A 12,385-nucleotide genomic window follows, 5' to 3' on the forward strand; every position below is an offset into this window, starting at 1 on the left:
GGTAGAAACACTACACCAGGACTGCCAATGACAGTTAGTCCACCAAATCCGGCCAACCATAAAACAGCAAGCTTGGTATAGCGTGACAGATGTGTCCTAACCTAGTAACCTGGTTGTGTGGCACATTACGGGTTATATGATAAGCCATGAGGAGTCTGTTCTGTGGCAAGCTGTAAAATGTTACTTTCACAGGACGTCTGAATATTCTTACACAGAACCCAAACCGGCTGTGCGCGTGCGCCATCGTGCGCACGCGCACAGCCGGTTTGGGTTCTGTGTAAGAATATTCAGACGTCCTGTGAAAGTAAAATGTATTTTGTCCCCCCACACCAAACGCGATCAAGACATGCAGGTTAAAATAGCAAAACAAACTCTGAACCAATTACATTAATTTGGGAACAGGTCAAAAAGCATTAAACATTTATTGCAATTTATCTAGTTAGCTTGCACTAATTTGTCCTATTTAGCTAGCTTGCTGTTGCTAGCTAACATGTCCTGGGATATAAACATTGAGTTGTTATTTTACTTGAAATGCACAAGGTCCTCTACTCCGACAATTAATCCACACATAAAACTGTCAATGGAATCGTTTCTAGTCATCTCTCCTCCTTCCAGGCTTTTTCATCTTTGAACTTATGGCGATTGGCATCTAAACTTTCATAGTATTACTACACCGACCGGCAACACAGTTCGTTGTTCAATCACCCACGTGGGTATAACCAATGAGGAGATGGCACCTGCTTCTATAAACCAATGAGGAGATGGGAGAGGCAGGACTTGCAGTGCGCTCTGCGTCAGAAATAGAAAGGACTTCTATTTTAGCCCTTGGCAATGCAGACGCTCGTTGACGCGCGCGAGCAGTGGGTGCAATAATTGAATAACAGATTTATAAATGTATTTTGCACACGCGACGCGAGCGGTGTTGTCAGCCTATTATAGGTTGTGTGAGGTCCTCTGACCGTGGACCAGAACTTACAGAGACCCATTACCATGTGACTCAGATCCAGATAATTTCCCTGCATACTGCAAAGATGTTAGTGTAAAGAGGGAAAATAAAATACATTGGAATATGTTTTCACTAAGGAGGAGTGATTCATGGAAGCATACCTCACACAACCTCTAATAGGGTGACCACATCCTCATGTCATTCTAGTCATGGAAAGAGGGATGGATGACACCACATAACTTATTACACAATTGTTAGATGATACTGAAGCTGATGCCAACAGTGGGGTATTTTATCAAACCGTTAAAAGTCAATCAAATCAATTGAGGAAATGCATTTACAAGCAGAGCACTTGTAAAAGGAGAGACAGCAGACAAATGCACAAGGTTCCATTTTAATAATTTATTAAATGCAGCATAATACACTTCATACTAATACGTGCATATCTTTTTGCTGCGAATGTAAATAGAATTGATTGTTTTGTATATAAAATTAAACATAATATTGTATATATATATATACTGTATATATAATGACAAACAAAACATGGCCTTTGTGCTACTGATTACGATGTAGTGTTGGTATTAGTCATAAATTTCAGAACGGGATGACGTCATAACGATGAGACACATGCTACTTAATGGCCACGGGGCAAAATAGAGAAACATACAAATTCCACAGGAACAAAGTCATAGGTGCATATGAAATGAGACCCCATTCCCTACATTACTTTTGCCCAGGGTCCATGAGGTTCTGGCCAAAGGTAGTGCACTATATATTGAATAGGGTGCCATTTTGTACACAGGCAATGTCTGAAGCAGTGCATTGGTGACAGTCCGGTTGCCATATCTGGTGCTACTTTTGCTAACTCCTTTGATGTAAACAAGTGCTTTATCATTGTTTGCTGAAGTAGAACCAAACAGGCAACCCAGCTGCATTCATAATAGCCGGGTTGCCAGATCTGGTGTAACTTTTGCTACTTCTTTATAGATAGCCTAGTTGTCAGATTTGGTGCAACTTTGCTTACTCCTTTATGGTAACCAACTCCTTTACCATTGTTATATGAAACAGAACCAAACTGGCAACCCATCTGCACAGATTATGACCTAGTTGCCAAATTTGGTGCTACTTTTGCTAACTCCTTTATCATTGTTTTGATTAAGCAGTACCAAACTGGCAACCCAGCTGAATTGATGATATAGGCATCAGGTTGATATGCTCAGCAAATACCCTACAAGTACGGTAAAATACTGTAATACTGGCCCACAAAGTAACTAATACTTAGCTGTGTCCTCAACATAAGGACAAACAATAACATCCATGTGGTATTTGCATATTAATTTATTAGGCCTTTTGGGTATACTTATTTACATATGAAAACTATTGAAATCAAGTGCGTTTGCAGGAAGGAATTAGAGGCATGGCTTGTTCAAACTAAAATAGTGCAAATTCACATTCCTTATATCTAATAATGAGTTATCTCCATAACATTACACTGTTAGAGCTATTTTGTGTGCGTACAGGTAGAATGTGTGAATGAAAGTGCATGCAGAACAATTCAAGAGAACATAAATACTGTGATCTGTTGAGGTAAATTAAAGGTATCACCTCAGAACCCAGAACTAAATCTTACGCTACTATAGCAGCTAGCTGTCTGTCACGAGAGATTAGGTTAAGTATTTTGTTGTTGTAGAATGGACTAAACATTCTTTAACATAAACTATTCACATTCAAAACAGACAGACAGACAGACACTATGTAAAAAAGAAATAAAATCCCTGAGGACTAAAATCCTATTGATACAGAGTTTTTGTTGAGAACACTGACGAATGTAGAAAGACAGCTGAAATTTTTCAAATTTGAAGATACTAATGTGAACATACTCATCTTTTTTAAAATAAGTATGATATGAATTCATGGCTACATACATTGAATTAATGAATGTATGAAGGAATACATGAGTTGACGGACGACTGCTGTGTTGTGACAGGATGTGCCCTTCAAAATAAATAATGCTTTTTTTGCTTGTAGTGAGAGAGGGAGGGAGAAGGACTGGGGGAGGAGGAAAGAAATTAAAGAAAGAGAGAGAGGGAGAAAAGGAATGTCGTACTAGCTGGAAAGGTCATTGAGGTCGCCACCCTGTTCTATGACGGCCTTGGCAAACTGCTTAAACACGCGGTCCATGTAGGTGCTCTGTCGGGGCCACAGGCCCTCCAGGAAACCAATATGGCCACCGTGGCAGGTGATGAGGAGTGCTAGGTTAGGGTTCTGCTTCACCGCCTCCACTGGAATGGCTGACGAGGAGAGAAGAAACACATTGTTAATAATCTATCAGTCAAGCAGTGGACATACACCGGGCACTTGATTGGAGATTTGACTTCCAAAACCCCACAGAAATACTGTATGCACGTACATATTCCGTGTAGTATAAATCATATGTCTTACACACTGATTAGGGCATTACAAGAATGTGCCCTGCACAAATCAAACATTACACATATACACTACCTTTTAAAAGTTTGGGATCACTAAGAAATGTAATTGTTTTTGAAAGAAAAGCAAATGTATTTGTTAATTAAAATAACATACAGTGGGGCAAAAATGTATTTAGTCAGCCACCAATTGTGCAAGTTCTCCCACTTAAAAATATGAGAGAGGCCTGTAATTTCCATCATAGGTACACTTCAACTATGACGGAAAAAATGAGAAGAAAAAAATCCAGAAAATCACATTGTAGGATTTTTTATGAATTTATTTGCAAATTATGGTGGAAAATGATGGCTTTAGAAGCTTCTAATAGGCTAATTGACATCATTTGAGTCAATTGGAGGTGTACCTGTGGATGTATTTCAAGGCCTACCTTCAAACTCAGTGCCTCTTTGCTTGACATCATGGAAAATCAAAAGAAATCAGCCAAGACCTCAGGAAAAAAAATGGTAGACCTCCACAAGTCTGGTTTATCCTTGGGAGCAATTTCAAAAAACCTGAAGGTACCATGTTCATCTGAACAAACAATAGTACACAAGTATAAACACCATGGCCGTCATACCGCTCAGGAAGGAGCCGTGTTCTGTCTCCTAGAGATGAACGTACTGTCACGATCGTCGTATGGACTAGACCAAAGCGCAGCGTGGTTAGAATACATTCTTCTTTATTGAAGGAAGAACACGAAGAACACTTAAACAAAACGATAAGACGAACGTGACCGCTAACAAAACACTGCGGTAACGTGCAACATAACATCCAGACAATAACCCACAAAATACCCAAAGAAGATGGCTGCCTAAATATGGTTCCCAATCAGAGACAACGATAAACACCTGCCTCTAATTGAGAACTAATCTAGGCAACCATAGACCATTTCACTCTAGTGGTAGCATGAGACGGAGTCTACAAGCCACACAAGTGGCTCAGGTAGCGCAGCTCATCCAGGATGGCACATCAATGCGAGCTGTGGCAAGAAGGTTTGCTGTGTCTGTCAGCGTAGTGTCCAGAGCATGGAGGCGCTACCAGGAGACAGGCCAGTACATCAGGAGACGTGTAGGAGGCCGTAGGAGGGCAACAACCCAGCAGCAGGACCGCTACCTCTGCCTTTGTGCAAGGAGGAGCAGGCGGAGCACTGCCAGAGCCCTGCAAAATGACCTCCTGCAGGCCACAAATGTGTATGTGTCTGCTCAAACGGTCAGAAACAGACTCCATGAGGGTGGTATGAGGGCCCGACGTCCATAGGTGGGGGTTGTGCTTACAGCCCAACACCGTGCAGGACTTTTGGCATTTGCCAGAGAACACCAAGATTGGCGAATTCGCCACTGGCGCCCTGTGCTCTTCACAGATGAAAGCAGGTTCACACTGAGCACGTGACAGACGTGACAGTCTGGAGACGCCGTGAAGAACGTTCGGCTGCCTGCAACATCCTCCAGCATGACCGGTTTGGCGGTGGGTCAGTCATGGTGTGGGGTGGCATTTCTTTGGTGGTCCGCACAGCCCTCCATGTACTCACCAGAGGTAACCTGACTGCCATTAGGTACCGAGATGAGATCCTCAGACCCCTTGTGAGACCATATGCTGGTGCGGTTGGCCCTGGGTTCCTCCTAATGCAAGACAATGCTAGACCTCATGTGGCTGGAGTGTGTCAGCAGTTCCTGCAAGAGGAAGGCATTGATGCTATGAACTGGCCTGCCCGTTCCCCAGACCTGAATCCAATTGAGCACATCTGGGACATCATGTCTCGCTCCATCCACCAACGCCACGTTGCACCACAGACTGTCCAGGAGTTGGCGGATGCTTTAGTCCAGGTCTGGGAGGAGATCCCTCAGGAGACCATCCGCCACCTCATCAGGAGCATGCCCAGGCGTTGTAGGGAGGTCATACAGGCACATACAGGCACGACATTACATCAAAGTTGGATCAGCCTGTAGTGTGGTTTGCCACTTTAATTTTGAGTGTGACTCCAAATCCAGACCTCCCTGGGTTGATAAATTTGATTTCCATTGATAATTTTTACCTGATTTTGTTGTCAGCACATTCAACTATGTAAAGAAAAAAGTATTTAATAAGAATAGTTCATTCATTCAGCTCTAGGATGTGTTATTTTAGTGTTCCCTTTATTTGTTTGAGCAGTGTATATAAAGAAAACAAAGAATACTCAGGTCAGGGCGTAACACCCCACAAAGGTGCAGACTCCGGCCGCAGAAACCTAATCTAAAGGGGAGGGTACGGGTGGGCCTCTTTCACGGTGGCAGCTTGTGTGCGGGACGTGGATCCCGCTCTATCTCAGTCTTGGCCCACCCTCGCAGCGGGCCCCGGACTGAAGATCATCATAGACGGCGCCACTGGACTGAGGAGCGCCTCTGGACTGAGGGGCAGCTCCGGACTGAGGGGTAGCTCCGGACTGGCTGACGGCTCTGGCGGCACCTGGCTGGCTGACGGCTCCTGGCTGGCTGACGGATCTGGCGGCACCTGGCTGGCTGACAGCTCTGGCGGCTCCTGGCTGGCTGACGGCTCTGGCGGCTCCTGGCTGGCTGACGGCTCTGGCGGCTCAGGACAGTAGGGAGACTCTGGCGGCTCCGGACAGGAGGGAGAGTCTGGCGGCTCCGGACAGAAGGGAGAGTCTGGCGGCTCCGGACAGGAGGGAGAGTCTGGCGGCTCGGCATAGGAGGGAGACTCTGGCGGCTCCGGACAGGAGGGAGACTCTGGCGGCTCCGGACAGGAGGGAGACTCTGGCGGCTCCGGACAGGAGGGAGACTCTGGCGGCTCCGGACAGGAGGGAGACTCTGGCGGCTCCGGACAGGAGGGAGACTCTGGCGGCTCAGGACACGAGGGAGACTCTGGCGGCTCCGGACAGGAGGGAGACTCTGGCAGCTCCGGACAGGAGGGAGACTCTGGCGGCTCCGGACAGGAGGGAGACTCTGGCGGATCCGGACTGGAGGGAGACTGGTGGATCCGGACTGCGACCCGTCGTGGTAGACTCCGGACTGCGACCCGTCGTGGTAGGTTCCGGACTGCGACCCGACGTAGGAGGTTCTGGTCTACGGCCCGTCGTATGAGGTTCCGGTCTGCGGCCCGTCGTAGGAGGTTCCGGTCTGCGGCCCGTCGTAGGAGGTTCAGGTCTGCGGCCCGTCGTAGGAGGTTCAGGTCTGCGGCCCATTGTAGGAGGTTCCGGTCTGCGGACCGTCGTTGGAGGTTCCGGTTTGTAGACTGTTGCCGGACGCTCTGGACTGGGTACTGTTGCCGGACGCTCTGGACTGGGTACTGTTGCCGGACGCTCTGGCGAGGCGCACTGTAGGCCTGGTGCGTGGTGCCAGCACTGGAGGTACCGGGCTGGGGACACACACCACAGAGCAAGTGCGGGGAGGAGGAACAGGGCGTACAGGGCTCTGGAGACGCACAGGAAAACTGGTGCGTGGTGTTGGCACTGGTGTTACTGGGCTGGGGACACGTGCCTCAGGGCGAGTGCGGGGAGCAGGCACAGGACGTAGTGGGCTGTGGAGGCGTACTGGAGGTCTGGAGTGTAAAGCTGAAACAACCCGTCCTGGCTGGATGCTCATTCTAGCCCGGCCAATGCGAGGAGCTGGAATATAGCGCCTGACCAGTTACACGCTCCCCACGGTAAGCACGAGGAGTTGGCTCAGGTCTCCTAACTGACTTAGCCAATCTCCTCGTGTGCCTCCTCCCCCAAATATTTTGGGGCTGCCTCTCGGGCTTACGTGCTAGCCGTGTTACCCTTATATCTTCGCCGTTCCTCCATTGTCCTGTATCCCTCCTCGCACTGTTCCAAAGAATCCCATGCAGGCTCTGGCACTCTCCCTGGATCGATCGACCAACTCTCAATCTCCTCCCAGGTTGTTACCCATTTGTCCTTCTCCTGGTTCCATTTCTCCATTAAGCGCTGTTCCTCCCAATCACGCTGCTTGGTCTTTTTAAGGTGGGTTATTCTGTCACGATCGTCATATGGAGTAGACCAAAGCGCAGCGTGGTTAGAATACATTCTTCTTTATTGAAATCAAATCAAATCATATTTTATTTGTCACATACACATGGTTAGCAGATGGTAATGCGAGTGTAGCGAAATGCTTGTGCTTCTAGTTCCGACAATGCAGTAATAACCAACAAATAATCTAGCTAACAATTCCAAAACTACTACCTTATAGACACAAGGGTAAGGGGATAAATAATATGTACATAAAGATATATGAATGAGTGATGGTACAGAGCGGCATATCGAGTACAGTATATACATATGAGATGAGTATGTAAACAAAGTGGCATAGTTAAAGTGGCTAGTGATACATGTATTACATAAAGATGCAGTAGATGATATAGAGTACAGTATGTACGTATACATATGAGATTAATAATGTAGGGTATGTAAACATTATATTAGGTAGCATTGTTTAAAGTGGCTAGTGATATATTTTACATCATTTCCCATCAATTCCCATTATTAAAGTGGCTGGAGTTGAGTCAGTGTGTTGGCAGCAGCCACTCAATGTTAGTGGTGGCTGTTTAACAGTCTGATGGCCTTGAGATAGAAGCTGTTTTTCAGTCTCTCGGTCCCAGCTTTGATGCACCTGTACTGACCTCGCCTTCTGGATGATAGCGGGGTGAACAGGCAGTGGCTCGGGTGGTTGTTGTCCTTGATGATCTTTATGGCCTTCCTGTGACATCGGGTGGTGTAGGTGTCCTGGAGGGCAGGTAGTTTGCCCCCGGTGATGCGTTGTGCAGACCTCACTACCCTCTGGAGAGCCTTACGGTTGTGGGCGGAGCAGTTGCCGTACCAGGCGGTGATACAGCCCGACAGGATGCTCTCGATTGTGCATCTGTAGAAGTTTGTGAGTGCTTTTGGTGACAAGCCACATTTCTTCAGCCTCCTGAGGTTGAAGAGGCGCTGCTGCGCCTTCTTCACGATGCTGTCTGTGTGGGTGGAACCAATTCAGTTTGTCTGTGATGTGTACGCCGAGGAACTTAAAACTTACTACCCTCTCCACTACTGTTCCATCGATGTGGATAGGGGGGGTGTTCCCTCTGCTGTTTCCTGAAGTTCACAATCATCTCCTTAGTTTTGTTGACGTTGAGTGTGAGGTTATTTTCCTGACACCACACTCCGAGGGCCCTCACCTCCTCCCTGTAGGCCGTCTCGTCGTTGTTGGTAATTAAGCCTACCACTGTTGTCGTCCGCAAACTTGATGATTGAGTTGGAGGCGTGCGTGGCCACGCAGTCGGAAGGAAGGAAGAACACTTAAACAAAACAACAAAACGATAAGACGAACGTGACCGCTAACGAAACACTGAGCTAACGTGCAACATAACATAGACAATAACCCACGAAATACGCAAAGAAGATGGCTGCCTAAATATGGTTCCCAATCATAGACAACGATAAACACCTGCCTCTAATTGAGAACCAATCTAGGCAACCATAGACCTACATAAACACCTAGATGGAAAACATCCCCATAAATCTACAAAACCCCTAGACAGTACAAAACCCTAGATGAGACACACATACCACCCTCATCACAACCTGACCTAACCAAAATATATAAAGAAAACAAAGAATACTCAGGTCAGGGCGTGACACGTACTTTGGTGCGAAAAGTGCAAATCAATCTCAGTAGCCTCGGTTTTTCTGATGACTGCCTTGCCTGGTTCACCAACTACTTTGCAGACAGAGTTCAGTGTGTCAAATCGGAGGGCATGCTGTCCGGTCCTCTGGCAGTCTCTATGGGGGTGCCACAGGGTTCAATTCTCGGGCCGACTCTTTTCTCTGTATATATCAATGATGTTGCTCTTGCTGCGGGGGATTCCCTGATCCACCTCTACGCAGACGACACCATTCTGTATACTTCCGGCCCATCCTTGGACACTGTGCTATCTAACCTCCAAACGAGCTTCAATGCCATACAACACCAAATGCATGCTTTTCAACCGTTCGCTGCCTGCACCCGCACGCCCGAATAGAATCACCACCCTGGATGGTTCCGACCTAGAATATGTGGACATCTATAAGTACCTAGGTGTCTGGCTAGACTGTAAACTCTCCTTCCAGACTCATATCAAACATCTCCAATCTAAAATCAAATCTAGAGTCGGCTTTCTATTCCGCAACAAAGCCTCCTTCACTCACGCCGCCAAACTTACCCTAGTAAAACTGACTATCCTACCGATCCTCGACTTCGGCGATGTCATCTACAAAATAGCTTCCAATACTCTACTCAGCAAACTGGATGCAGTTTATCACAGTGCCATCCGTTTTGTTACTAAAGCACCTTCTACCACCCACCACTGCGACCTGTACGCTCCAGTCGGCTGGCCCTCGCTACATATTCGTCGCCAGACCCACTGGCTCCAGGTCATCTACAAGTCCATGCTAGGTAAAGCTCCGCCTTATCTCAGTTCACTGGTCACGATGGCAACAACCACCTGTAGCACGCACTCCAGCAGGTGTATCTCACTGATCATCCCTAAAGCCAACACCTCATTTAGCCGCCTTTCGTTCCAGTTCTCTGCTGCCTGTGACTGGAACAAATTGCAAAAATCGCTGAAGTTGGAGACTTTTATCTCCCTCACCAACTTCAAACATCTGCTATCTGAGCAGCTAACCGATCGCTGCAGCAGTACATAGTCTATCGGTAAATAGCCCACCCAATTTTACCTACCTCATCCCCATACTGTTTGTATTTATTTACTTTTCTGCTCTTTTGCACACCAATATCTCTACCTGTACATGACCATCTGATCATTTATCACTCCAGTGTTAATCTGCAAAATTGTAATTATCCGCCTACCTCCTCATGCCTTTTGCACACAATGTATATAGACTCTCTTTTTTTTCTACTGTGTTATTGACTTGTTAATTGTTTACTCCATGTTGTCTGTTCACACTGCTATGCTTTATCTTGGCCAGGTCGCAGTTGCAAATGAGAACTTGTTCTCAACTAGCCTACCTGGTTAAATAAAGGTAAAATAAAAAAGAAAATCTCAGAACAACAGCAAAGGACCTTGTGAAGATGCTGGAGGAAACAGGTGCAAAAGTATCTACAGTAAAACGAGTCCTATATCGACATAACCTGAAAGTCCGCTCAGCAAGGAAGAAGCCACTGCTCCAAAACCATCATAAAAAAGCCAGACTATGGTTTGCAACTGCAAATGGGGACAAAGATCGTACTTTTTGGAGAAATGTCCTCTGGTCTGATGAAAAAAAAGTATTACTGTTTGGCCATAATGAACATCGTTATGTTTGTAGGAAAAAGGGGAAGGCTTGCAAGCCGAAGAACACCATCCCAACCGTGAAGCACGGGGGTGGCAGCATCATGTTGTGGGGGTGCTTTTCTGTAGGAGGGACTGGTGCACTTCACAAAATAGATGGCATCATGAGGGAGAAAAATTATGTGGATATATTGAAGCAACATCTCAAGACATCAGTCAGGAAGTTAAAGCTTGGTCGCAAATGGGTCTTCCAAATGGACAATGGCCCAAAGCATACTTTCAAAGTTGTGGCAAAATGGCTTAAGGACAACACAGTCAAGGTAATGGAGTGGCCATCACAAAGCCCTGACCTGAATCCCATAGAAAATTTGTGGGCAGAACTGAAAGAACGCGTGCGAGCATGGAGGCCTACATACCTGACTCAGTTACACCAGCTCTTTAAGGAGGAATGGGCCAAAATTCACCAAACTTATTGTGGGAAGCTTGTGGAAGGCTACCCGAAACGTTTGACCCAAGTTAAACAATTTAAAGGCAATGCTACCAAATACTAATTGGGTGTATGTAAACTTCTGACCCACTGGGAATGTGATGAAATAAATAAAAGCTGAAATAAATCATTCTCTCTACTATTATTCGGACATTTCACATTGTTTAAATAAAGTGATGATTCTAACTGACCTAAGACAGGAAATGTTTAAGACTCGAAGAAAACAACAAAAACGATAAAAGACACAGTTCTGGATGGTGAACATACACTACAGAAAATAATCACCCACAACTCAAAGTGAAACCAGGCTGCCTAAGTATGGTTCTCAATCAGGGACAACGATTGACAGCTGCCTCTGATTGAGAACCATACCAGGCCAAACACAGAATCCCAAATTATAGAAAAAGGAACATGGACTGCCCACCCCAACTCACGCCCCGACCATACTAAAACAAAGACAAAACAAAGGAACTAAGGTCAGAACGTGACAATGTATGTAAACTTCCAACTTCAACTGTAGCTATAAAATCTGACTGTAGTTTTGACACAGCCAGATCAACAGTTGGGGCAATAGCATACATAATAGTATCATCCACATATAGATTAGGTTTTTTAACAGATTGACCAATGGTGTTTATATAAATATTGAAAAAATTTGACCACTTTTATGCACTTCAAGAAATTCCGACTTAACCCCATCAATCACGATGGCCTGAGTTCAGTCACTAAAATAATCATGAAACCGTGAAAAGGCATCAGAGCTCAGGCCTATCGAGGACAACTCCTTCAATAAAATAGCATGATCAACAGTATCAAAAGCTTTTGACAGGTCCACAAACGAAGCAGCATTTCATTTTAGTGTCTAAACCTTTGACATCATTAACAACTAAAGTGATTGCTGTAATAGTGCTTTGCCCATGCCTAAACCCTGATTGGTTAACATTTCTCAGATAAAAAAGAGCAAAGTTGTACAATTGGATCCAATTGGTCGGCCCCTGTGGATTTCTTGTTGTCTATTGCTACAAAGCATCCAGGACTTATTTTTCTTTAATCAGCCTAAAAGAAAAGCTTTGACTATCATTTCTCTCATCATACAGCAAGTTTCCCCTATCAGCATCCAGCCCAGTATCATTGTGAATAGGCTTAGAAGTTATTTCAAAGAGATAGCCTGCTGAAATAAAATGGTGATTAAATGCACCAATCATGGCATTTTTACCATAATGAGGCCCGTATCTGAATGAATT

At 45.6% G+C, this 12,385-nt stretch overlaps 1 protein-coding gene across 1 annotated transcript in view; it reads right to left on the reverse strand.

Annotated features, from left to right (window-relative positions):
* Nucleotides 1-1,333: 1,333 nt before the first annotated feature.
* The window catches only part of LOC110530506 (phospholipase ABHD3), a 38,587-nt gene continuing 27,535 nt past the window's right edge, over nt 1,334-12,385 (reverse strand). Inside the window, exon 9 of the mRNA XM_021613649.3 lies at nt 1,334-3,240. Within this exon, the coding sequence (XP_021469324.1) occupies nt 3,056-3,240 (185 nt within the window). The 3' untranslated portion in view covers nt 1,334-3,055. The remainder of the gene's footprint in view (nt 3,241-12,385) is intronic.

This window comes from Oncorhynchus mykiss, chromosome 8 (assembly GCF_057628025.1).
Source record: "Oncorhynchus mykiss isolate SJ-2025 chromosome 8, ASM5762802v1, whole genome shotgun sequence".
Classification (NCBI taxonomy): Eukaryota; Metazoa; Chordata; class Actinopteri; order Salmoniformes; family Salmonidae; genus Oncorhynchus; species Oncorhynchus mykiss.